This window comes from Peromyscus leucopus, chromosome 5, assembly GCF_004664715.2.
Source record: "Peromyscus leucopus breed LL Stock chromosome 5, UCI_PerLeu_2.1, whole genome shotgun sequence".
NCBI classification, from domain to species: Eukaryota; Metazoa; Chordata; class Mammalia; order Rodentia; family Cricetidae; genus Peromyscus; species Peromyscus leucopus.
Genome location: NC_051067.1, coordinates 54,283,539 through 54,311,311, shown reverse-complemented (window position 1 = coordinate 54,311,311; position 27,773 = coordinate 54,283,539). Strand labels below are relative to the sequence as shown.

The following is a 27,773-nucleotide window of genomic DNA, read 5'->3' as shown; positions in this document are numbered from 1 at the left end:
TTCTTAAGCCAAAATGTTCCAGGAATGTATGAGGCGTAAGTTCTCTGGACAGATTTCTTTTAAACTCAAAGCAGGCAACTGTTTTGCCTGAAGTAGCAATTACTTCTTCCTTGTGCACAACACAGAAATTAGCTGTGTCTGCTTCAAGCTAGAGCTGGGATGAAGTGTCCCTGTTAAATCCACAGCCCTAGGGGCTGCCAGGCAGAATCTTTCCCCTGCTTTGTTTTACTCGGTGCCAAGGGATAAGTAAAAACCCAGTGGGCACAGAGATTTGCCAATGAGCACATGGCAAACCGAAGTAACCTCTACATTCCTCTGCTCTTAAAAAAAAATTGCCAGAAGTAACACAATGAACAGTAGCAGAGGCTGAGACATACAAGTTGTATTGGAAAGATACTTCCTGAGTTAAGGTCATGTTGATATTTTTAAGACTTAATAAAAGGGCCTGGAAGATGACTCAGTGCTTAAGACTACTTGATGTGTAATCATGAAGACCAGAGTTCAGATTCCAGCCCCCATGTAACAAGCCAGGTATTCCACAAATGGCTGAAACTCCAGCTCCATGAGGTCCAACATCATTTTCGGGCTTTTCTGTGCACAGGTGCACACATATGCACATACACTCACATAGGCACACACACACACATAAAGTAAAAAATAATTAAGTGACCCATATTGTAGATTGAATGTGACGTATACCCCACAGGCAGCTGCGGTTGAACCCTTGGTCCTCAAGTAATGATGTTTGGGAAGAATTGTGGCTGCTTTGAGACTGGGCTGAAGTCCAAGTGGGTTGCTGGGGTGATCTTTGAAGGTGATAAGCACCTCAGCTTCTGGCCCCAGCTCTCTGTTTTTGATCTGCTAAGGTGTGAGAAGCCATGAAGAATCTCCCTCTGTTACAAGCTCAGTCACAAGCTTCCTGCCACCACAGACTGAACTGCTGGGCTTCTCAGCCACCTTGCTCTCTTGACATGAAGGACTATATCCACTGAATCACGAACCAAATCAATCCTCCCTCAGTTTCAGTCAGTCAGATATTTGTCAGAGACAAGAAAAACAGTAAGCAATGGGTGTTTTCTGTCCTCATAATTAGTTTAAAACAATAAACTAGTTATAGTTTATAATTAGCTAGCTGGGATGGGAACTCACTTTAGAACTTCCTGAAGCTTGAGCATAAAATGTTTCAAACTAAAACAGTGACTTGAATATAGAGAAACGAAGAGCAATGTGGCACCTACCACTTGTAGAATGCTGGAGACACTCTCCCACGTGGCTTCCACAATATTGGAGCCTCCATCCACCATGCCTTGGTAACCCTGGATGAGAAAAAATAAACATCTATTTTAAAAGACGCTGGACTTTACATTAATAGACCCTCAACTTATACAAACCAGAAACACAAGCGGCAGTGAATGCAGTTTCCAAAGTGACTCTTAGAAGACAGAGCAATGCAAGTGTTGGCTAAGAGTAGTGAACCATGATTAAAAAACAAAGAAGAACTCTTCCGAAATCCATTTCTACAAAGCCTGGAAGGGAAGGAAAAGAACAAGTAGACCAGTGGCCAGGGGGCATGAGGGGTCTGTGTGTCAGATCCTAGTCACCTATGATGAAATGGATTCAACCTAGAATGCCAGTGTCTTCATCCAAATTCACAAGCTCAGAAGAGCCGGAAAGCAAACAGTGAAAGGTGCAGCCAGAGTGACAGCCATAACTCAGGAGTACGCTCAAAAGACCAGGACACAGAGTCACACTCACTGGACTTTGACACAATGTAGCATGAGGACGGGCCAAGCTCCCACACAAAGGCCCATTGCAATAAGGTCTGGCATTCAATGGTAGGGTAAAACAAGAGGCACAAGGAGAGAAGATGGTCACAGCTTGCACACTGAGGAAGAGGACAAGCTGGAGGTCAAAAAGCATCCTGAGTGGACAGCCTTGTCTTGTTCCCAATTTTAGTGGAATTGTTTTAGAGTCTCTCCATTTAATTTTTTTTTCTTTGTGGTTTTTGGAGACAGGGTTTCTGTGTAGCTTTGTACCTTTCCTAGAACTCACTCTGTAGCCCAGCCTGGCCTTGAACTCACAGATAATCTGCCTGGCTCTGCCTCCCGAGTGCTGGGATTAAAGGCATGCACCACCACCGCCCAGCTTCTCCATTTAATTTGATGTTGGCTGTAGGCTTGCTGTATATTGCCTTTATTATGTTTAGGTATGTCCCTTGTATCCCTGATCTCTCCAAGAGTTTTATCATGAAGGGATGTTGAATTTATCAAAGGCTTTTTCAGTGTCTAATGAGATAATCATGTGTGTTTTTTTTTATTTCAGTTTATTTATATGGTGGATTACATTGACTGATTTTCATATGTTGGTCCATCCCTGCATCTATGGGATGAGGCCTACTTGATCATGGTGGATGATCTTTTTGATACATTCTTGGATTTGGTTTGCAAGAAATTTTGCATCTATGTTCATGGGGAAATTGGTCTGCAATTCTCTTTCTTTGTTGAGTCTTTGTGTAGTTTGAGTATCAGGGTAATTGTGACCTCATAAGATGAATTTGGCAATGCTTCTTCTGAAATAGCTGGAGGTCATAAAGTGTCCTGAGATTGTCTCAGAGCTGGATTCAGGTAAACCTTTTGTAGTATCACTGTCCACAGTATTCCTGCAGCATCCACAATTACAGAACTGCTCCCCACTCATCCACTACAGGCTGTTATACTATTTAATTATGCCACACAGTGAACAGAAATGTTCCCTTTCCTCTTATTCTTTTAATTTAAATGTTTGATTTTGGCCTTGAATTTATTGTGCAGCTGGGGCTGGCCTCGAACTTCTGACGATTCTGCCTCCAGCTCCCAAGTACTGGGGTTACAAGTGTGCACTGCACTGGCACACCTAGTTTTATTTGGAGTTCGAGACTGAATTCAGGGCTTCCTATGTGCTAGTCCAGCCCTAAATACTGAGTTGCTACTTTAAAATTTGTTTGTTTTTTACAAAGAATTTTGCTACTTAGAAAACAAGGACAATGCTCTACAAGTCTTAACACATTTAAAGGTGCTTGGCAATAATAATTTAAATATTTTGCATAGTCTAGATCTGTATGATGAAGGAAGCAGTTTAAAAAAATGAGAAGAGAATGACTCAGTTACTATCGCATTGAAAGCTTCCACTCCACTGTACACGTGGTAACTTGCTAGGAAATGACTCATTCTTTCGTTTGCAAAGTCACTGTGCTCACATCCTATCAGAAAAATAACTGCCACCTGCAGCTTTAAGCTGCTTTTACTAAGAAGAGATTACCAAATTAGGAGAACTAAGTTTACTCTAATTTATTATTGTGTAGAAAGTGAAATCTTTTTTCCCCTAATGAAACAGAAACTTATTTTAATATAGCCAAACAATTTTCTAAAATTCCATTTTGTCCTCTGCCTTCAAAGCCAGTTTTATGACTCACCTAAGAAAAGCAAACCATTGAGCCTTTTAAAATCATACTAAGTTCTTAACCAAAGAAATGCTACCAGCTGTGTTTACTCTCCTTCAGAGGACAATCCTAAGAGACCCCTGGCTGGCTCTATCAGACCCATCCTCCACCAGAATTTCTCTTATCAGGTCATTCACTCCCATGAAAACACAGGTCACAGGCTCTGATTTATACTGAACAGCGCCACACTGGTCATCAACTGATTCTGAAGGAATGCATTGCTATATTTAGGGAACCTTGTGGCCACTATGTTTAGTCACGTGTTGACTCCACCATAAACAAAGTAAGACCCAGCCCACTCATAGGTAGTTTTCAAAGTGATCTCTCTCTCTTTTTTTTTTCCCCAAAATTAAAGGGCCATAGGAACAAATTACCATCTCATATTAAACCAAGCCTTTTCCTTTCTTAGTCTTGTCAGATGGATCTATGGGCAGTTTCTACTCATCCACAGGGTGCTGTCTCAATGTGAATCCCCAAATTTCTCTGCTAAAAAAAAATGCCTAAGGGCAGGCATGTTCAGAGGCTTTGAATGGCTATATAGTTTTGTATTCATATATTTATATTAGTAAAAACCATTGATCAAAACTAGCTTGCTGTGGGATGTTCTGTATGTCCTGTGGGAGCCCATTCTTGGGTTCCTCGAGGCTTTACCCAGCAGGTCCGCATAGAGGATGCTTAGGACCATGGGCCTGAGTGCAGGTGTCTGAGATAGTCTGCACTTGGCTGTGCTGTGGGATGGTCTGTATGACAAGTTGCTCTGATTGGTCAATAAATAAAACACTGATTGGTCCGTGGCTAGGCAGGAAGTATAGGCGGGACTAACAGAGAGGAGAAATAAAAGAACAAGAAGGCAGAAGGAACCACTGCCAGCCACCGCCAGGACAAGCAGCATGTAAAGATGCTGGTAGCCACGAGCTACGTGGCAAGGTATAGATTTGTAGAAATGAATTAATTTAAGTTATAAGAACAGTTAGCAAGAAGCCTGCCACGGCCATAAGTTTGTAAGCAATATAAGTCTCTGTGTTTACTTGTTTGGGTCTGAGCAGCTGTGGGACTGGCAGGTGACAAAGATTTGTCCTGACTGTGGGCAAGGCAGGAAAACTCTAGCTACACTAGGTGCTCACACAAAAAAGAGGCAACAAAAGTCCTCTATGTCCATGGTTTTCTCTTCCTTCCTTCTTTCCTTTTTGATTTTCAAGACAGGGTTTCTTTGTATAGTCTTGGCTGTCACAGAACTAGCTCTGTAAACCAGACTAGCCTCCAACTCAGAGATTGGTCTGCCTCTGCCTCCCAAGTGCTGGAATTAAAGGTGTGTGCCACCACCACCCAGAATTTTTCTAAGATTTTGTTCTATTTTTTTTTTTTTGGTGTGTGTGTGTGTGTGTGTGTGTGTGTGTGTGTGTGTGATGTGTGTATAGGTACTCTTAGAAGCAGAAGAGGGCATCAGATCCCCTGCAGCTGGAGTTAAAAACAGTTGCGAACCTACTGAAATAAGTGCTAGGAACTGAATTGAAGCCCTCTGTAAGAGTAGCAAGCACCGTGTGGGTTATTTTTATTTAAATATATATTAAATTTTAATTTAATAATTTTCCTCCTCATTCTTCCATGTCTATGAATATATATATATATATATATATATACATATATATATATATATATATATATATATTCCTAAATACATAAATATAACCTGCTCAGCCTCTACATTACTAGTGTGTATATGATTTCAATAGACATGCTAACACAAAAGAGAGAAATCTAATAGGGCCTCAACCCTACACAAAGAACTATAGGCAACCAAGGAATTCTGAGAGTAGAAGTCTTCCCCAGGGAAGAACCTCCAAACTGGTTCTCTAATACCATGTGGTATTAGATCAGATACATACAAGCAAGTACTGGGCCTTCTCTCTAACCCCACCCCCCTTTTTTCCCAAGACAAGATCTCACTCTGCAGTGCAGACTTGTCTGGAGGCCAAGTTAGCCTTGGATTCAAGGGAATCCTGTTTAGCTTCCTGACCTCAGATTCATGGAATCCTGTTTCAGCTTCCTGATTGATGGAACTACAGGCATGAATCACCATGCCAGGGTCCCCAGTGATTTTTCAAAGTCAGGCCCTTGGCTTGATTTTGCCCACACAAAGGGCCCATGCAGAACCTGAGAGTGTAGAGTGTTTCCTTCTCTGACCTGGAGGGCTCTGATTGTCTCTCTCCCAAGGCTCTGAACTAAAGTGAAGAACTTCACAGTCATCACATAAAAAATGTTCTCGTGGCTTAATTACTTCATGGAAAATTCCTATGGAGGAAGAAGCCATAGAACTTGTCCTTGGTAAGGCTGGGTCAGCTTGAAAATAGGTTGGAACATGGCAAGCCATTGTATAGTCTTGCACCTGGAGCATGAGCAAACCGCTAATACACTGACTTGATTTATTTAGTTCTCTGGCACTATTAAATTTCTTTAAGCCAAAGCTAACAATGCACAATTTCAGGAACACTGTAAACATAACAGCCACAGCAGGAAGGAGGCAGGTCAGCCTTCCTCCAGGGATAACAGTCAAATCTACACGGGTGATTATGACACCAGTGTCCTCAGTGGGCACTCACTCAGCCTCACTGTGGCTGCCAAGGTGACAGTGAAGATGGCAGCAGTGGGCAGACAGAGTCCACTCTGTTGTAATTTGACAATGTTGTGTGTTTAGACTGTCTGAAACCGTCATGACAACGATGGCTGTAGGGATTACCAGCTCAAAAATGGCATATAAATTTAGAGTAAGACCTAGCATAGTTTTAACATTGAACAGAAAACAGTACTCACACCTGCAGTTATTTTCAATACCCAAGACATATCCTAGCCAGTTCCAGTGAAAAGGGCAGGCACTGACCGTATGAATTGGCCTTTTATAAATCAGTGTAAGTTAACCTGTGCAATTAAGAGTCACGCTTGTTAGTACAAGGGCTGGGCCTGGTGAACAGCCTACAGGAGACAACATGTGGTGATGCCATACAGCTCCACCCTCAAACAAAGCAGAGGCTAGACAAGGGTTTTATGGGGTCACCGCTTAGCATCTCTCACTTTAAACATCAGGAGTTGGGAGTGCATTCTTTTGGGCATGCTCTTAGGTTTAGGCAGATTTAGTGCTTAACTAGTTTGGGTATTAAGGAAGTTCAAATGCCCACAAACGGTTATGTTAAAAATCCTAGTGACATGCGTGAAGAAAATATGGATAGCATTGCTTGAATTTTGAAACACTGAGAGGGGAAGGGGGATCCAGCATCAGAACAGGAGGATTGGCATTTGATGACAATGAACAACCAAGAGATGTTGAAAAACATTAGAGCTGATGCGCGACCTGTTGTCAAGTCCAGGAATCTCACCAGCTGGCGTTGTCCATGCATTGCAAGAGCTTTAAGTATTACCTGGATTAAAGCACCAGACAAGTGCTCACAATCAGAATAAGAAAAGCAGAGGCTAGACAAGGGTTTTATGGGGTCACTGCTTAGCATCTCTCACTTTAAACATCAGGAGTTGGGAGTGCATTCTTTTGGGCATTAAGTCATTATTCTTCTAGCAAAGGGAAGAGGGGGGGAGGAATATATATTAGGAAGGAAAAAATGGTGACAATCCACTAGTTAGCATAAAATCTTTCCTTTCATCTCTTTGGCTTTTATCTATTTTACTTTTTCCTTAGGGGACAGTCTCCTGCAGCCCAGAATGGCCTGGAACTTAGAGGATGCCCTTACGCTCCTGTCATTCCTGCCTCCAGCTCCTGAGTGCCCGGATCACAGGGCCTCTTCTTCCAAGTTTGCTGTGCTGGGGACCAAAGGCAAGGCTTCACGTACTCTTCCACCTGTGCCGCATTCCTCAACCCCAAACTGTCTTGCCTTTACAGGGATAGTACGTCAGGCTCTAGAGCTCAGGGCGGAAATAAGAGAAGCCAAAATGACAGGCTAATCACTCAAGTTCCAGATGAGAAGCCAGTCTGGTGTAAACCAGAAATAGACATGTCAACGGGAGGTGACAAGGACAGCAGAGACCCTCAGGCCTCTGGAGCCACCGGGGAGGTGACAAAGGTCACCATTTGGGGAGATCTGTGAGAACATGGCAGTATCAGCTTTCCTCTACCTTAATCTTTGCATCTAACATATTTAGAATTTGGAACAAAAATTTAGAATAGCAAGAAGATTAGCTGCCCAAAAGGTAAGAATTCTCCTGGCCTTTGTTCACAGTATGGACTGAGAGATGAGCTTGGGCAGCATTTATAAATGGCTGCCCATGTATAATATCAAACTGTTAAATCCTTCATCTAAAGACAAAAGACATTTAGGTTACCTTTTTTGTAAAGATCTCTAAGAATGATTCTTTAAAAGTCTGCAGGAAAGCTTCAACAATAGGATATTAAACCCACATAATAAACTAAAAGCAATGAGAAGCCGGTCTTGATGCTCCCAGGTTAATTTCACTTTTTCCTATCCTGGCTTGGACCCACCTAATCCAGGGCAGCCTGCTCTGTAGATCTTTCCTATACAGTATTTTTAGCCTTGTCTTATCACTACTGAGGAGCTCTTGCCTTCTGTGGGCTATTAAGGAAAGAACCCAGCTTCAGAGCAATTAAAACTAATGGGAAAAAGAAAGTAATGAACAATCAGCTCATTACTCAGGAAAAAACTGGGTTAACCCACCAACCCTTCCCATCTCCCCTGGAATGGAGCCCAAGGGCTCCACATGCATCACACGTAGGCCTGACCCAGATCTGCAGGCTTGCAAGTAGCAGCTAGACAAAACAGCTTAGCCCAAGCAAGCACCAGGCTTTTGCCAGAAATATGAGAGTTTTCAGGTTCATACATTCTCACATATTTTCAGAAGAGATGGCGGAGGGGGGAAGAGGAGCAAGGAGATGAGGATGAAGATGGAGGAGTAGAAAGAAGGGGGAACAGAAGAAGAGATGGTAAAGGAGGAGGAGAAGAACCCATTATTTAATTCATACCATCCCCATTTAACTGTTCTAATCTGCTGGTAACATTGAAAGTTCTAGGCAAACTGAGAAACTGGAGTATACATGAACAAACATGTTGGGATGAATCACTAAATGATGCTTAAAAACATAATGCCAGGTACCTTTTAAATTTAAATCAAATAGGTTGAGAATAATGAGAGGGACTGTGCCACCAGGGAACGGTGCCACTTGGAGATAGTCTTGACTGCCATGATTATGGGAAGAACTGCGTCTGGTATCCAGTGGGTAGAGAGGCAGAATGCTTCTGAAAATTCTGTAATGGACAGGATGCCCATTCCCCACCCCTGATATCCCATTCCAAACACCACAGTGCTGAGTGAGGTTAATGAAGAAGACTCAATATTAGACAACTCATGATTCCCAGAAGGTCCGGGAGTACATCAGTTCAGTCACATGCCTCAGTTCTGTGCCTGGCCACAAACCAACGGAGTCAAAGGTGAGCGTGTCTTCTTGTCCTGCGACCAGCCAGCAAATAGTGCCTTTGTGGTTAGTGCTCACTACTCTTCCACACATTTTCTACCAGTGAGGGAGAGAGACAGAAGATTTCTGTTTTTTTTTTTTCCTTCCCTTTCTTATTTTTTTCCTCTTGACCCCTCATGCCCCATTCTTTTGTCTTTTATGGGTTTTGAAGCATGATCTTATGTAGCCCAGGCCTGCCTGGAACTAACTAGGTAATCAAGGATGACTCTGAACTCCTGATGCTTTCCTGACTCCATCATACCCAGCACAATTATTACTCCCATGGGTCAAATGAGGACACAAGGTCAAAGGTTTATTCATCCATCCTCAGGCACCAGGCCACTTGCTAAAGATCCATAGTCCCATACCTAGCCACAGGAAGAGATATGCTATGATAGCTTGGCATTTATTTTCAAAAGCGGTGTGGATATGACTGTAAATGCAAACTGAGGTAATTTGAAGCTCAGTGGAGGCCATCGCTGTAGGTGTCAGTTTCTGTACAGAAAGGTACAGCACCCCACACCAAATAGACTGAGCCAGGATTATACTCAGGCTCATTCCAGGCCATCAGGGCTTTGCTGTCAAGCAAGTGAGGTAAAAGCTTACAGATTTCCTGGTTCTTTTTGGATTTTAAAATTAAAGTTTTACATCTAGAGTAGATGATGACACTTTCAATTGATTCAACTCAGGTAATACTTATTGCTTCTGAAGAAAGACTCTTACACATGAGCCTAGTCCTACAGCAGCATTGGCCTCTCTCTCATACTGAGGCTTCCAGCTCCTAAGACTGAACATCTACTCATTTCCCCCAACTCACCAGCCAGACGGAGCCTATGAGTGTATGAGCCAATCTAATAAACCCTGTCTTATAATTACATATTGTTGGTTCTGTTTCTCTAGAGAACTCTAAAAACAATAGTGTAGAGAGTAAATCTGGTTAACCTCAAAAAAAAAAAAAGATCAAAAGTCTTTCATTGTAGGCCCCTAAGATGTTCTCCCTATCAGCTCTTTAATTTTTAATTGTGCAGTCTGGTAGTCACAGGTCTGGAGATAGCTAAATATCAGCAGAACCCAGACAGGCAATCACAAGACCAGATGAAAAAGAACAAAGTACAGACACACAAGATTCAACAACTGCATACACGGAGCATCTGAGAAAGCACTAAGCGTTTACCAGCTTCTAGCAAAGGTTAAAGCTTCACACAGCCAACACAACTTCCCCAACTAACTTCCAGTCTCTTCCCCAACTAACAACATTCAAAACAGAGTTGGCTCTCCATGGAACAGTGGGTTTCTCAATATTGTTTGACCTGACATTTTGGGCCTGCTGATTCTTCGAGGTTGAGAGCTGCCTTGTCTGGTTTAAAAGGTGTTAGGCAGGATCCTGTTGTTACCATCTGGATGCCAGAACAATCCTCCCTCTAACAATGAGGTCATCAAAAATGTCTTCAACCAATGGCAAATGTCCTTGGGTCTAAGTCACCCCCACTAGGCTTAGGGGTCACACATGGCTGAGCTCTCTCTAGCTCTGCAAAGGGCACAGAGAACACCAACCATTCGGGGGAGGATTCAGTTTGACTAGGAAATAACAGATTTAACTTCCGTCCTAACCTCATACACCCTCCAGAGCCACCAGCAAGAGCAAAGCAGTGACTCATGGGGAACTTTCTACTTTCTCAGGTGCTCAGCTGCCATGCAGCTAGAGCAGAGGACACTAGCACTGTGGCCTGTGTGCAAATCACATGGGCTCCTGGGGGGATGTTCTGTAGACTCTAAGTCGCTAGCAAATTTGAAACCGCTGCTAATTTTAACAGGAAACCACATCTGGCATTGCTCCAACCCCAGAGAGCTCATGAACACCACATTTGCTAATTAGGAACTGCTCTCAGGCCAGAATGCACAGTTCTCTCGCAAAGCTTGAGGTAGGAGAGAGCAGCAGAGAGAGGTCGGGGAAAGGGGGAGAGAACCCACCTCTGTGTTCACACGCAGGCTCTGAAACAGAGCAAAAAGAACAACACAAAAGTCCAGGTGAAATGTTACGGAGACACTGGAAGCCCAGTGGCCCAATGGGTACGTCGATGGCCTCCCTCCAGAGACCATGACACACAAATGCAAACTCTAAGGAAGGGAGGAAGAGGAGCAAGAGGGCTCATGTTCTGTGTGGCATGGATCTTAGTCTGCGCTTACACCTCACAGAGCAGAGCCAGGCATGGCAGCAGTCAGGATAAGAACCCAGGCATGGAAATTCACAAGGAGAATTTGACCTTCACATGCTCCAAATAGTAAATGTTAAAATGGTCTGAACGGACTAAAGGTTAGAACCATGGTTTTCAAACTGCCCAAATGTAATAAAGAAATATCACACAACCACAGATTTCGAAAAGCAAATTAAAACACAAGAATCAGGAAAACCTTTCCCAAGCAAATGATAAATACATGAGCAAAGGAATACAGGTGCAACCATTTCACAAAAAGAAAGATGTTTTAGTAAATACCGGTATGGTAGTTTGACCGTAAATGGCACTAGTTGAAGTAGGGGTGGCCTTGTTGAAGTGAGTGTGTCACTGTGGAGGTGGGCTTTGAGTACTCAAGATACTGCCCAGTGTCACAGTCTACTTCCTGTTGCCTACATATCAAGACATAGCCAGCACCATTTCTGCCTGCACACCGCCATGCTCCCCACCATGATGAAAATGGACTGAAACCCTGAAAATGTAAGCCACCCTAATTAAATGTTTTTCCTTGAAGACATTAAATGAAAACATTTCCTTGAAGAGTTGCCTTGATCATGGTATCTCTTCACAGCAATAGAAACCCTAAGACAACCAGCTAGCAGCATTCAGACACCTGTCTGCAAGGATCTGATGTAGTCATCTCTGGGGTGGTTGGGGTTGAGAGTTAGGGTCAGAGGGCTTTCAGAAAATGCTTCTTCAGCCAGAGGTATCCATCACAATGGTCATGACATTTAACTGATTGGTGCCGTTATCTACAGATCAAAGTATTGACTCAAAACACAGCATTTTAAATATCAATGTAGACCTGGAAGTAGTTTTTAAGAAATGGGGAATAGCTGGGCGGTGGTGGCGCACGCCTTTAATCCCAGCACTCGGGAGGCAGAGCTAGGTGGATCTCTGTGAGTTCGAGGCCAGCCTGGACTAAAGAGTGAGTTCCAGGAAAGGTACAAAGCTACACAGAGAAATCCTATCTCGGGGGAAAAAAAAAAAAGAAAGAAAGAAAGAAATTAAGAAAAGAAATGGGGAATAACGTGAATAGGCCAGGGACATAAGAATCTTACACATCAGTTTGATGTGACATTACCCCGAAACCCCAGATTCTAGGGCCATTCCCCTGTCTCTGCCTCCAACCGTGTCATAGGACTAATGGAATTACAGATGGTTATGGCCACAGTGGCTTCTACAAGGCTTCTGTGGATTCACAGTTGGGTCCTGATGCTTCTATAGAAAGTTCTTACCCCAAGAGCCATCTTCTCAGCCCTAAAGTGATCATTTAGAAACCAATTCTTTTCCATTTTTAGCTACATTTTATGAATTTAAAAACAAAATGATTTCCCTCGTACTTCATAAAATAAAGTGGCTCAGTATATACTGGTTCCTTCTTCACATACTACATATTTCCTAAGCTGCCAGGACCTCAACACAAGAGATAAAGAGCAGTTCCAGTTAACTTAGGCATTGTTACCTAGTTTCAGTGTAATTAGTACAGGAGATAGTGGATTTCATTATGGCATTTTCACCCATGTTTCTCCTCATTCATTCCCCTCCTCTCCCTCCCGTTCTCTTGCCCCCTCTTGCTCTCGCCCTCCCAACATCTCCCCTCTGTCCTCAAGTCACAGGCATTTTATCACCTTCTTTGCCCTCCCTCCTCTACCCCTTTAGATGTTTTCTTCCTGTCAGTCTCCTTTCCCTTCTAGTTCTCTCTCTCTCTCTCTCTCTCTCTCTCTCTCTCTCTCTCTCTCTCTCTCTCTCTCGCTCTCTCGCTCTCGCTCTCGCTCTCGCTCTCGCTCTCGCTCTTTCTCTCACGAGTCTAGCTTATTTATTTAATGTGATGATTTCCAGTTGCATCCATTTCCAGGCAAGCTCATGACATCATTTTTATTTGTGCACTCACTAATAAAATTCCATTTAACCCACAGATTCTTCACTGTGAAGTTAAGACATGAGCAGACACCAGGAAGTGGCTTCAGCATCCGCTTAAGGACGGAAAGCTCCAAGTGGCTGTCTGTCCATTTCTCGTACTATTCTTTGACATCAGCTCACACAGTTAACACATCCAGGATCATTAACCCAGTAATCAAGACCAGGAAGTTGATACCAGCCTGACTTTTGTTCTGTCTTATCTCATTTTCTCCCTCACTTCTGGCACTCAGCCAGGGCAGTCAGCAGGAGAGAGACCTGTGAGCTCAGGGCTCTGAGCCAGTGGGCAGTCCGAATTCCTGAGTCAGAGAAAGCACAAATGGGAAGCAAGCACTGACCTCATATATAAAGAACACTTTGGCCCCCACGTATATTCCCATGCGCACCACAGCACGGACCGCAGCGTTCATACCTGTGGAAGGAACAGGAGCAGTTGTCAATAGAGAGCTTGACGCTCGTCCACCAAGACCTGTGTCAACAGCATAACTGCCTGTGCTTCTGTTTCCTCATGAGACATGACTATGGCACATACCTCAAGGATGAGTACAGTGAATATAAAAAACAATTGGGAGTCAGGGTACCCACCACACTAGGGTTCATCTAAAGATGGGTTCACATTATGAAAGAGCCTAGGCTATTTTCAGTTCAGAATACCACTGCTCAACCTGCTGTAGATTTTCCTTTTGAGGAGTCAAGCTTGAGGCTGAGTAGAGCTTCCAGCTCCTTAGCCTCCTGAGTGTTGGGATGGCAGATGCGTGCTCTGCAATACAAAAGTTTAGGCAACTCCAGACAATCACTCAAGAAAACAGAGGGCAGGTGTTGATAGCCAAATTCAAAGGAATTAATAGTGAAGGGGGCAATGAGTCTGTGGCTTGAGGAGAAGTTGAATAGTTATTTCATCCCTACCTATCAGTGTGATTAAAAAAAATAGGCAATGGTCTTAAACCAATCATGGCATTTTTGTTAGAAGAGAGAAGGTAAAACAAGCCAGCCTGCTAGGAATCTCCATACATCATCAAGATAGACCGGGGACATTTTCCACACTTCTAGTAAGAGCAGCAGTGTGCAATGTTTTAGAATGCAAGGCCAGAAGTTCAAGTTTACATTCCACTGAGATAACATTTCTGGAAGCCCGAAAGCATGCTTTCTTAGCCTGCCGGTGGCATAAGAGTTGAAGAATCTTGTACCATCTTAGCTCAGGATCTAAGGCCCAGCAGAAGAAGGGAGGACAAGGAGGAAGGACAGAGAGGATGTGGTCCTCAGCCTCAGAATGAAGAACGACTGGACTTTCAGCCAAGTTCCTCCCGGGCTGCCATTCTCTCCAAATCTCCCATCTTGTACCTTGAAATTTGGGGAAACAAATATCAAAAGTAGGCATGCTGCAATACAGAAGGATGACAGGTGACATCCTTAAATAAGTAAAATGGGAGCTAGGGCAATGGTTCCATCCATAAAGTGCTTGCTGCACAAGCATGGGAACCTGAGTTCTGATCCCTGCCTCCCACCTAAAAAGCCAACCATGGTCATGTCCTTGTATTCCTGAAGAGGGGCAGACAGGAGGATTACTGTAACTTGAGGGCTAGCTATCCTGTCCAAGTCAATGAGTTCCAGATTCAATAACAGGCCCTGTCTCAAAAACAGGGTGGAGAACAATTAAGGAAGGCACTCGACCTCTGGCCTCCACAGAAATAGGTGCATGCCCACACAAATATGCACACATTTTCCTCATTTTCACTTCTGCAAATAGTATACACATGCCTTTATCACATAAACCCATATTCTCAACACTGAAAACATATTTTGGAAGCTAAAGACTTAATTTGAGTAGTCCCCTTTGGCATAATAGCTAAAGAATCCCGTATCGTTGACTTTAGCTCACAATTACATGTAAGGCAACAACCATGTAAGACCCCACCCCTTAGAATACTTGGTAAGGCACTCAACTGCTGTGTCCTACAGAGTCTCACCCTTGTTCTTGGACTCAACAATGTTTGAAGAGTTTTCTGCCAAGAGAAGGACTGTTTTTGCTAAGGCATGAATACATATGCCAAGCTCCTCCTCTGAAGGGATCTATGGGAAGGAAAACAAAACTGGCCTGGGGGAGAGTGAGCACACCTGGCCGTACCCTGAGGACTCTCCTGCTAGTTGGTGACAGTGAGACATCCCTGTGACATCTGCTAGAACTTCAACACCATCCCCACTCATACGCTTCCCCCCAGCAGGCTTTCTTTAACTTCCTAGTTCTGCGTCTCCAGTCTCCCCCTTTCCCTGCCAGACAGAGCTGCCTGCCCCTCTGTATTCACAGCTATGTGGTAATGACGCAGGCATCTCTCCAAGGGAAGGGTGAGCTGTGTGTTGGCCCTTACATTTTAGCTGCATGGATGAAAGCAGCACTCCATGGTTCCAGCAGAATGGCTGTGCTTATGGGGCTTTGGGCCCCAGCTGTAATCACTTAAACAACCACTAGGTAGGTACCTGAACTGTACAAACCCTGGGAAACGAGTTGATGCAGCACCCCCAAGGAACGATGCCCTGGACCCTTTTGCTCCTCTCCTGTCTTAAGATCTCATTTCCACAAGTTTTTTTTGGCAGAAACATTATCTCATGAACAACCTTGGGGGTTCAAAAATGTGTGTGTAAAAGAAGAGGCAGAAGGAATGGGGTGCTGAAAGCCGAGAGTGATAAGAAAAGGAGAGAGCTGAGTGTGGTAGAGAGGGTGACAGGAACCAGGCTAGACTCCAGGGATAAATAGAAAGAAACCTGAAACCACTTCACACTGCGGAGATTATGCTGATGACCTCTACCTCACCAGGAAAGAGGTGTGGTTGCACTCCAGCAGTTGACCCCAGGCCCAAGGTGGGCTCCTAAGACTGGGGCTATATAGGCTGTAGGCTGCCTCAGGAGCTTCCAGGGATAGCCAGAGAGTTTGCATTTCTCCCATGCTGAGAATGCTTTAAGAGGCACCGCCCTAAGTCCTGAAGGCTTTCATCCACTTGCAAACCAGTCTTAAGAAGTTAAACCCTAGGGATCCAACCCTCTAAAGGCATTACTTTACTCCCCAAACAGTACAAGTGCTCTGGCAGGGACTGAAATCTCCTAGGAAAGCCTGCAAAAGTCCGGATGCCTCTCAGGGGGCAGGAGAAAGCTGGGGCTCTGAAGGGTACTGACCAGCAGGGCTAACAGAATTAAATGAGAAGCTGCGACTTAGGCCTCCCCTGTGCTTTAACAAGGCAAGTTTCTAAAGACTGCCAACAGGGGCCAGATTCCTATCTAACAGCTATGCAGGTTTTAGGCTCTGCTTTTGAAATGAATGCAAAATGCTTTTGAAGGAATGCAGAGTGAGATGAACCCCAGGAAGTTCTGGAAGAGGTGAACGAGGATCAAGGAGGAAACAAAGAAGCTAATATGTAGACATGCATCCTTACAATTCAGTGTTTATAGTCTCCCGGGTGAACATCTGTTTCGTCATTTTGCTTAGAGCTGTCCTTGTCCTTGGCCACCTGGTCATTTGGGACAAAGAGTAGATTCAAGAGTGTCCACTCACACGCAACCTACTGTTTTTCCCAGAACAGTTACAGCATAGTGTTCATTCACTCGTTTGTTTAGGTTTTATAGTCTGGGACTCAAAACAATCTTCTTGGGTGTTTCCACGGAGGAAATGTCATCTTCCTACGAAGCAATAATCTTAGTGTTTGGAAAGAAATCTAAATCTCAGCTGGGTCCTCCCAGAAGGTTTGGAACAGGGATAAAGATAATCTAAGGAGACATTGGTGTCCCTCCCTTTGTCTGTCAGACTATTGAAACAATGGACCCCAAGGAACTGGAATTTCCCCAGGAGTCTCATGCTGGGAGAAAAAAAGGTTGGAGCTCGGCAGCAGCCAGAGTGGAGCTTTCTCTCAAAAGAAGGTGCATATAGTTCTGCTAAACTGTCAGAACACCTTGCAAGGAGCTGGGCTTGGTGGGACACACCTTTAATATTTTGGAAGCTAAAGACTTAATTTGAGTAGTCCCCTTTGGCATAATAGCTAAAGAATCCCGTATCATTGACTTTAGTTCATAATTACATGTAAGGCAACAACCATGTAAGACCCCACCCCTTAGAATACTTGGCAAGGCACTCAACTGCTGTGTCCTACAGAGTCTCACCCTTGTTCTTGGACTCAACAGTGGGAAGCAGAGGCAGGCAGGTGGATTTTTGTGAGTTCAGGCCTAGCCTGGTCTACAAAACCATTTCCAGGACAACAGGGAAACCCTGTCTCAAAAAAATCTTTAAAAATGAAATAAAGTAAAATAAAATAAACACCTTGCCGGACAGACTGTAGCCTAAACAGTGGAAAGTCACTGGTGGGCATGACCACGCTAGTTATGCATACCTCTTGTCTTCAAATTAACCCAAACCTGGGAGGTTTCAGGACCTGGAAGGTAGACTTGGGGTGAGGTGGGGTGGTCTAGGAACGTCTTTGTTTCTCTTCTCGGGTGTGTGATCACTCTGAATATTTCCCCCTTTTCTGCTTTCCACTATTACTTTGCATGTTTCGTTGACATAGTGAGGGCTGGTGGCAGAGGCTGGTTTGTCAGGCCTGCCAGAGCCAGGCACTGACCCGAACGACTCCAGTAACAGGTACAATCTCACAGGGCTGGAACTAATTTAACATGGAGACAAGGATGCTGGTAGGTGGGAAATGTGTGACGGGCCGGAGATGCAAGGGGAAGGACGGCCATGGCGCGGACAGCTTCTCACTAATGGACAGTGGAGGCGAAAGGGCAGCGAGCTCTCTGCTTTGAGGCCAGAGTCTCTCATCCAAAGGCCATGCAAGGAAACATCAGGTAAATCTTTTATTTTCCAGCTGCTGTGAGGCAAACCTCACTGTTGCAAAGGCTGGCTTTGAAATTCTACTCTGGCAACACTTAAACTGTCAGTCACTGGAAAGATACTTAGACGAAAGAGCTAATCACCCTCATTCGATTGCTGCACATGATCTACGGGTGCCTAGCAACAAACCCATGTACCATAAAGTAGTACAGATATTAGATACCAACTAATAAAATTAATTAAGAATGAGAAAAACATTCTGTCTAATAAAATCCTGTTATTACTTGGGTTCATCCTTCCACCGTTTTTTGAGATCTGAAGAGTGCACCCACCTCCTAGCTCAGTCTTTTGACAGCACATTTCTGTTCCACAGTATATACAGTCACTCTCTTACTAGTTTCCACAGCTGACTTCCTCTGGGAAAAAGAAAGTCAAGCGGCTCAAGGGGGCTACTAGTTTGTCAAAGAAATGGATGCGAGCGGCTGGAGAGACGGCACAGTGGTGAAGAACGAGTATCGCTTTTCCAGAAGATCTGAGTTTAGTCCTCAGCACCCATGTAATGTGCCTCACAACCACCTCTAATTCTAGCTCCGGGAATCCTCCACCCTCCCCTGGCCTCTGCAGGACACACACGTGGCATTCATTCATGTAAAGAAACACATATACAGAAAGAAAACAGAAAAGGTCTTTTTAAAAGACGAAACATGCCCTATATTATTCTTGCTACTGTAGTTATTCATTAAGCTTTGTCTGTAATGATGTTGATAGGGAAGGGGTGTGGATAGAGGGACAGAACCCAGGCAAAGCCTGGCTCCCTCATAGTTATCAAGCTGGGAGCCACCCTGGACCCAGGTCCAAGAGTCAACATCAGAAGAGTTCAGATAAATCTCTAAGTATGTCTTCATCTGCCTAGCCATCACATACATCCCGTATATGTGGATTGAGTGTCTACTCTCTGCCAGGGGCTGTTGGGAGACTTTGCTGATGTAACAGCAGGGGACTGTGGCCCTCTGGAGCTTAGTGCAGCCAGGAGAGGGCAAAGAGCAGTATCGTAAGTACCAATGGTGCCCACCGACAGGATCTGGGAATTCAGCTAGTGGAGGACCATCGGGAGACCCTGAATGTGGCCTGCCACAGGAGTAAACGAAGGAATGAAGGGCTGAGAAGATGGCTCAGTGGATAAAGGATGGATGCCTATGCAAAGCCAATGCTGAGAGGAGGGGCCCATGAAAACAGACAGAGCCTGGGAAGGAGGGGGGCACTTGTGGGTTAGCCGGTCTAGCTGCAACAGTGAGCTCCAGGTTCATATGAAATAAGAGTGTCTTAGAAAATAGAGTGGAGAACTGATTGGATAAGATCGCTGATGTCCATCCTTGTCCTCCACAGGTTTCCACCCAAGCAAGAGTGCCCACACATGAATGCCTACACAAAGAAAGAAAGATACACACACACACACACACACACACACACACACACAGGATAAATAAATTAGTAATGATCACATTAGAACGAACTACCACTAAGAAGAAAACTGTCAAGCAGAGAGGTACAGGAGACTGGATGTGGAGGATTCAGGAAGCACTATAGTGGTTAACCAAGAGCTTTGCTTTGTGAGAGGCGGAAGAAGAAAGAAACTGAGGCGGAAAAAGTTAGCCAAACAGACAGCTGGAAAATACTACAGGCCCTGAAGCCAGAGGGTTCAGAGAGTATGAAGAGTCCCAGTGACCACAGCAAACACCCGAGACCACTGTCACCTGATCCCTGCTTATACTCATAGCTTCCATACAAGCATGTAGAGTTTCATGTGTGTGTGCATGTATGTATGTATATATGTATGTTTTCCTTAAATCAAAGTTCCTCACCCATTATACTCTTGTCTTCCCTCTCTCACCAAATCTATTCTTCCCAAGTGCCTTTTCCTACTTTTCATGTCTTTGTGTATTGTGCGATAAATTTAATTAGAGATCTCTGCATGAACATAGATGGATGGGTACTTGAGTAAGGTCAAGTGGCTGTATCACTGAGGAATATGATTCCTCCCTACCCCCCGTGCACACTTTCATTGCCTATAACCCCTCTGCGAGTTGGGGGTCTCATGAGCCACACTCCCATCGAGGATGGAATACCGATGGGCCCCCTCTTGGGCAGGTCTTGTGCAGGTCACCGCTGGTGCCATAGGCACGTGCACAACAGCCACATCATGGCGTCATGTCAGAGCAGTTTGCAGCAACCCTCACATCTCCATTTTTCACAGTCTCTCCTTTTCCTTGAGGAACAGATGCCCCAACTGTAAGTAGAATCTTTTAAATAAAGGTAATGACACACCATTGTGGCTCTCTGACCATACTGTCCACCAGGGTAGCTTCTGGTCACGTGTGTCTTGCCCAAATTTAAGTGTGTTATAATGGCAGTACATACAGATTCCAGTTTTAATTCAGAAAAGAAAGTATTGTATAACCAATACAATAGTTATGTTGTAAAATCCTGATTACACATATAATTATTTCACCTCTTACGGTTACTTTCATTAATGTGGCTACTATATCAATAATTACCTGTAAAATGCAAGCCACCAATGAATGCAAACCTTATTCTTAATGGACATCTTAAAGAGATGCTCTTAAAATCTACTCATTAACGTGTGAAATACTATACACAGCCTGCTACATAACTAGGTCCTTATTAAACACTGGTGAACGTTCTAGACCAGGACCTACTTCCTATGGATAATTTTTCACTGACTTATTTTTTCTCCCTATTTATTTGTTGCTGTTATAAGCACCATTGGAAAGAATATATTCTCACAAGCCTTCCTACACCTACCTTTTTCATATATTGTCCTTACTGTTTCAGCAGATGAGTTCTTGTCTATCTTGTGCCTCCACCTGCTCCAAAGCCCTTCTGTTCCTTCCTCGGCTGCGGCCACAGCAGCATCCAGTCGGTCACATGACCTGCCCCACCTCCTCAAGCCCCCATCTGTGACTTGCTCCTATTTCTTCTGAGTCACTAAACTCCAGTTCTCTGCCTCTCCATTCTACAAAACAACCTTTATCAGAGGCAGCCTGTAACCTCAGCATGGCTTCCCAGTTCACCTAAGGTAAATCCAAAGTCTACATATAGGCTGTGCTGACTAGTACCTACCCAAGACTACTTCCTCCCATCCCCCATGAGGGCTCTGGCTCCCTGGCCTTGGGCTGCTTCCTGCTGACTCCTTCCAGGCATTTCAAGGTTCTGTAGGCCTCTATAGAAAAGTAGCTCACACCCCATCCCTCTCCTAGTACAGGATCCTTCTTAGGTGCCCGCAGCCTGTGAGATACACAGTCCATTGGTTCATGTCGTAACAGTGATATAGAGGATTCCATGGTTCTACCTAAGGCTTTACACATTCCACAACCTGTTCCTGGGTGAAATGGTCATAAAAGAGCATAAACAATCTGAATAAAAGTTATCCAGATTTGAAAAATACCAGACGGAATGACTGGGGAGACTACATGTGCCCACCCCTTTCAATTGTTTCTAATCAGAAAACTTGTAATTGGGTCACAATTTTAGATAATGGACCCTATGTTATGGAAGCCTCTCAGTCCAAATGCTGACCAAGCAGAGAAAACAGTGACATAGGGTCACTGGGCTGATGTATTAGGGAAGCCTCTTGGGAACCTGGATTTACAAACAATAGCCCCATTGATTCCTGAATCTTGTGTGGTCCTAACCCACCTGGGGATGGAGGGAATATTAGGGAACTCCAAGTACACATTTCCAGCCTTTGGCAGATCTACTCTATGAACATAGGCATCTTCACAGTATCTTTCCGGTGGCTGTAAGCACAGTGAGGGTGGACAAGATAGTGCATGGGTCCTCCGAGGCAGTGCTGTTAGAAGCCCAGAGCAGTCCAACCCTTCCTCTTTGGCTCTGGGTCCTACTTTTGCCTGACTATGTTAGGAGATAAGGGGGGAGGGATACAGGGTAGGGGTAAGGAATACAGGGAAAGGAAAGAAAAAGGCAGAGATGGGACATTCTGACTCCTTCACTTTGCAAACAAGGAAGAAACCCCTGTTGCCATTCTAGTAGATAGAAGACAGGGCCTATAGATAAGTCTGAGGCTAGGGAGACTGTTCTGCTAAGTTTTAAAGCTTCATCCATCTAGACAGGCACATTACTGTAATTCCAAACAAAATACAAGGTGGCAAAGCCCGGTTGTGAGGAAGAATCCAGCCTCCACAGAGGGACTTGGCAACAAATAGAAATCCAAGACTAGCCAAAGCTTGTTGAAGAGTGTACAACACTGAAGAAATGACTCAGCTTTCTGCGGAGTACAGCCGCCTGCTCTTCATCCCTGAGCACTCAACGTCGGGTGGTGACTGTAATGGCAAATGAATGCAGTTTTGTATTCTGACATCTGTCTCCAACATGTGGTGACCTTATCTTCGTATTTCTAATTCTCATGGCTTTTGACAGCAAATCAATAGATCAGATCTTAAACAGCTTCAGATTTCCTGAATAAAAGCCTTCTTCACAACCAAAAGCTTTGAGTTCACTGTAACCAGAGGAAAACATGCCTCAGGTTTTCATCTTATTTACTTACTTATTCTGGAAAGGCAACAAAATAGCTTCCAAAGGTCATAGGAATACATGTCACACAAAATACCTGCCCTCAGAAAATGATGCACTGGGGCTTGGGAAGCAACTCAGTTGTAGACCACTTACCTGGCATATACAAAGCTCTGGTTTGATCCCCAGCATCAAGAAAATAAACAAAGAGATATTACACTGTCATACAAAGCCCCTACTCTGTGATAGACTTGCCCTATATTTTTGCTCAAATAATTATTTTAACCTAGAAAGATGCACTCAAAAAAGCAGATAGGCAGAGTCTTAAGATAGTAAGCACATGCGCTTGTGTGCTTTGCTCGCGCACACGCACACGTGCACACATACCCTGGAGCTGTGTAAACTCACACGTCTATTGTTCACAAAGTCTTTTTTGCATATACTGGTATCCCATACAAGCACAGCTATGGGTAATGAAGGGGCCCAACCAGGGCTCTCATCTGGGTGTTCAATGAATGTAGACTTGCTCTCCCCCCACCCCCACCCCGGGAATTGATTCTTGGATCCTGTCAGAAATCAATCCAAGGACTCGAAGTACATCTATAAAAACCACAAAAGTTCTTATACAAATTTGCACATTCTCCTAAAGCATCTCTGCTTTAATTTATCACAGCTAGTACAATGCAAATAGAAAGCAAATGGTTACTATGCTATATTGATTAGGGGGTAATGATAATGAAACAGTCATAGCTATGTTTAGAAATTTATGTTGAAGCCATGTTTGACGGCATTTGCAAATGTGAAATCCATAAATACAAAAGGCAGAGTGAATGTATAAAATAGAGGAACCAAATCAGCACTTGGGTCAGGTCTGTGGGCACCTCCGGCTTCTAATTCTAATTTTAAAGTTCTTTACAATTACTAGTAGTTGGTACCTATTGCTCAAAGGCTGAAGGGGTAATTTTGATTAGTGAGGGTTTAATTCACCCAAGACAAGTCACATTTACTCCCTGTCATTTTCACTGGTGATTGTAGGTGGAAGACAGTCAACAAATATCACAATGCTTGCTGCTAGCCATGCCAGATGGTGTGGCCATAGTTCCAATGGGAACTCTGTCAACAGCACATTGTATCTGCATCCAATCTACAGCCACAAGTCTTGGCCCTGACACTCAGTTCTGTGAACTTCAGAAAACCAGTTCATCTTAAGCTCATGCATCAGATGGGGGTAACTTGACATCCAGAGTAAATTCAGCCTACCACATAACAAGCAGTCTTTAACAGCTAGTATTTCCACAGAGCCTGGAGAGAGTCCTATAGAATCTAAGCAGGGGTTTTGTAAATATTGTATTAATGTTGATGTCTCCACAGACAATAAAACAACTGAGCCTATCCTAAACACGTACCATGGATTCTGACTAGTCTGAATGCCACCATACACCAGACCTACAGAGGCCACAATCTAATTGTTTTAATTATTATATTAATGTAGTTATTTATTTGTGTATATGGGGAGGGGTGTGAATGGGCCATGGTGCACACAAGGAAGTCAGAGGACAATTTGCAGGAGTCAGTTTTCTCCTTCCACCATGGGGGACTCAGGTATCGAACTCCCCGGACGTGGTAAAAAGCATGTCTACCCACTGAGCCATCTCAGCAACCTGCCCCAGTGTATCTAAAATCATTAATCATTTTTGTACGGAATGCAATACTGCTTGAAGGTGGGTACTTAGTCATAGTAAACTTGCCTGTCTAGCAATGTGGAGTTCATTTTAGGCTACAGTGAAATTAATGGCGACTTTTCAGTTTTATCTTATAATGATACAATATAAATTCCTTTAGAAAAAGAAAGCCTTGCTGCCTTTGTATTGAGTGTTATGCTACACGGCTTAAGCAACCTTGCTGTTACTATTACTGTAAAAAAAAAAAAAAAAAAAAAAAAAGATGTTTACCTCCTCTGCTAACAAAGTTGCCCAAAGAGACTCTATATACTTTTGAGAGAGCTGGGCTCCATTCAGTTTTGAGCAATAACTCAACCAGTCTTACAGAGAAAGATGCCATGAAGACAAGGTTCAGTAAGAAGAATTTGGGGATGAGATTTCATAAAGCATCATTTAAATCTTGTTACCACTGGGTATAAGCCTCATGGCCTTGCCTAAGTTACTTATCTCTTGTGAGTCTTTTTTCCCACCTCCAAAATGAAGAGCTCAGTATCTTGAAGTCATGTCATTAGGCATAGAGATGAGAATTGCAAGACTTTGCCATAAGATGTATAGAATATGTACTGTACTAAATATGGCCATTTCAGCATAAAACTACACTATTGAGCCGGGTGTGGTGGCGCACGCCTTTAATCCCAGCACTCGGGAGGCAGAGCCAGGCGGATCTCTGTGAGTTCGAGGCCAGTCTGGGCTACCAAGTGAGGAAAGGCACAAAGCTACACAGAGAAACCCTGTCTCGAAAAAACCAAAAAAAAAAAAAAAAAAAAAAAACTACACTATTATTCCATCGGTAAGATTTGGCTATGAACCTCTGGCTATGAACCAACCCATCTCTCAAGTAAAAATCAGGTACTAATGAAATCAAGACAAAATAGTAAAAGAATAGGGTACAATAACCACTTTCTAGGAGTAACACTGCTAAGTCCAGGTTCTCTGAGCATCTTCAGAGAATTTTCCAGGAAAAAAAAAAAATACATGCACCCCCTCACACAGGTCCAATATAGCATGACAACAAAACATGACTGTTTACACAAGTTCTAAGAAAAACTAGGCAGAGTACCCATACAACTGGCGTTGACTTTCTTCCCAAGCAACAGCTCAGGTATGACAAGACAGAGTGGATGCCCCTTATGAAGCTGAGAGCAGCCATTTCCCATGGACCTGATACTACACTAACCCAGCGATGTTCAAACGTAATTTTGGTTCTGAAAATATCTTTTTTCCACTGAAGAGACAGCAGATGAATTTAAAAATCAGATTCCCCACTTCTCACCTGTGGCCGACACAAGATAAGCAGAAAAGAAAATGGAGTTTTGACCAAATACCCTAAAATCGCACATAGTTGCACCCAGGCTAAATATTTCAGGAAATATTTTTGGAAAGGGATTTCAAAAGGATAAGCCACCAATATTGGTTTTCTAACTGATCCAGGACGTTAATTCTAAAATAAAACCTTTTACCACCTCAGCTTGCAGCCCCGCTGGCCATAAGCCTCTTCCTGTAGTGGTAATTTCTTCTCTGACTGCTCAGGATAAGAACCAAAATACTTCCTACTTTAAGAACCTACTTAGTACGGTTCTGTGTAAGGATGCAAGACTTTAAAAGTCCCCCCATTTTGGTGTCTTAGTACAGGCTCCTGGCTGCCCCATAGATGGGTATCTTCAGGCATTTAAATTTGGGTAACTGGTGATGTTACCTCACATTCCACTTTGCTGTTTTTACAGCCTCCAGTGTATCACTGCATTCTCTCTCTGGGAAACTAGCCCTCCTTGAAGTAGTTCGTACTGAGGATCTCCTTACTAAAATACTAGTACTGCTTTCAGGGGAGGAAGGAGGGCCTGTTGCAGTGCCTAGGGTGACTGATGTTGCCATTGGCGCCTTTAAGATAATGGGAGGGGAGAACACTGGGGACCCCTCATTGGGCAGACGCAGTTTCCGGTGTCTGTGAGCCCAACGCGCCTCCGATAGTACACTAATTTAAGCCGGTACAGGAGACTTAAAGCACACCGGAGGCGACGGGCCCAGCATCACGTAGGCTCCCACGCCGGGCGGGGCGTTGCCCTAAGCCCCAACCTGCGGCACCGGCGACGGCCCCGCCCTGCTCAAGGGCGAAGTGAAGGTCATCCGTAGGGTGGGCGGAAGGCAAGGACACCGGGCTCCAACCCTAAGCCTCCCTTCTTGGGCTGGGTTAGAACGAAGGAAAATAAAACGTGACATTTGGACTCCTCTAGGGCAGAGGAAAGAACGGAAAAGCAAAAGCAAAACCCAAGCTCCGGGAACTGTCTGCAGCCGGCAGACCTCAAGGCTTGGAGAGCATGTAAGCTATGGAAATGTACGTCTACCTTCTAATTCTAATGAAGGAATTAGCATTGGAAACACCCCTGTCTGGGAACCCTAGTACCCCCACGTGTACCCAGGGCGAAGGGCCGGAGGCGTGATTGGTCACCCCCATCGCTTTTACAGTTTAAATATTCTCTTAGTTTATCAAGTCCAAACATCCTGGAATCGGGTCTCTTCAGCTCTAAAATCAACCTCGCCATTGGTAGAAAAGGGAAGACTGCAGCCGGTGCTTGAGTGAGTGCGGTGACGTCCTGGAGTCCTCGCTTCCTGGTCTTTCCCGTCCTGGGGAGACTGGCGGGGAGGGCCTAGTGACCCATTTTAGTTTTCAGTTTTGTCACGAGCAAGAAGGCGACAGAAAACCTTTTAAATGATCCCCTTAGTGAAAACACGAGGCGCTGCCTGACCGTCAACGCCACGCCCGGAGAGACCCCTGCGCGCCCCCAGCCGCGCTTCCCGCAGTGCAGCAGCAGGGATGCAGCCTGAGCTGCGTGGGAGGCGGGACTGGACAGGAGGCGCTGCGGGGGACCCCGATGTTTTTTCTATGATGCCCAGGGATTGGGGTGGGGCGAGTGCCTTGGCATCCGAGTAGTCGCCCTGTTCCTAATTTCAGGAAAGAACGCCTGGCTCTATCTTATAGACTCAGACACTAGACGACCCCTCAATCAATAAACCTGGAGATGGAAAAATTATTCATCTTGCCAATGAAGGATCCTACAACCATACCCCTCATCCTCTACACCTCACCCGGCAATGGGGCTCCACCCTCTAAGGTCGCTTTTCAGACACCCTAGTCCTTTCTAGTTTAGGGCTGGCTCTTCCTGCTCTAGGCCACCGGTTCGCCTTAGCTCACCCGTCATTTTCACTCTTTCCTCATCCTTTCTCCCAGATCCATATCACTCAACGTTTCTCCCAAGCTCTTCCTCCCTGTCATTCCACCCCGGTTATCCTCTTCTGCAGCCCTCTCCAGTCGCCCTCCCCTCCAGCCCGGGACCAGGAGGCAGGCTAGAGAGCCGGTAGGAGCGCACCTTGGGCATCCCCGCCGCTGGTCAGGACACCGATGGCTTTGCCATCCCCAGAGAGGTGCTCCAGGTACCTCGGTAAGGAGGTGCTGGAGATCGCGGGGTCGTCTGCTTTTTTCATGGTCAGGAGGTCGAGAAATGCCGGACAGCTCCGGCTCCGGTGCTCAGCAAGCAGTGAAGACTTGGCCCACGCGCGCCAGCCTTGGAACCGCTGCCCCGCCTGCAAC

At 44.6% G+C, this 27,773-nt stretch overlaps 1 protein-coding gene across 4 annotated transcripts in view; it reads right to left on the bottom strand.

Annotated features, from left to right (window-relative positions):
- The window catches only part of LOC114707953 (phosphofructokinase, platelet), a 65,469-nt gene extending 37,696 nt beyond the window's left edge, over positions 1 to 27,773 (bottom strand). Inside the window, exons 1-3 of one of the 4 annotated variants that reach the window (XM_028890905.2) lie at positions 27,553 to 27,773; positions 13,441 to 13,514; positions 1,239 to 1,316 (exon numbers count right to left, since the gene is read on the bottom strand). In XM_028890905.2, the coding sequence (XP_028746738.1) occupies positions 1,239 to 1,316; positions 13,441 to 13,514; positions 27,553 to 27,667 (267 nt within the window). In that variant the 5' untranslated portion in view covers positions 27,668 to 27,773. The remainder of the gene's footprint in view (positions 1 to 1,238; positions 1,317 to 13,440; positions 13,515 to 27,552) is intronic. The other 3 variants (XM_028890888.2, XM_037205950.1, XM_028890897.2) reach the window with 3 other exon arrangements.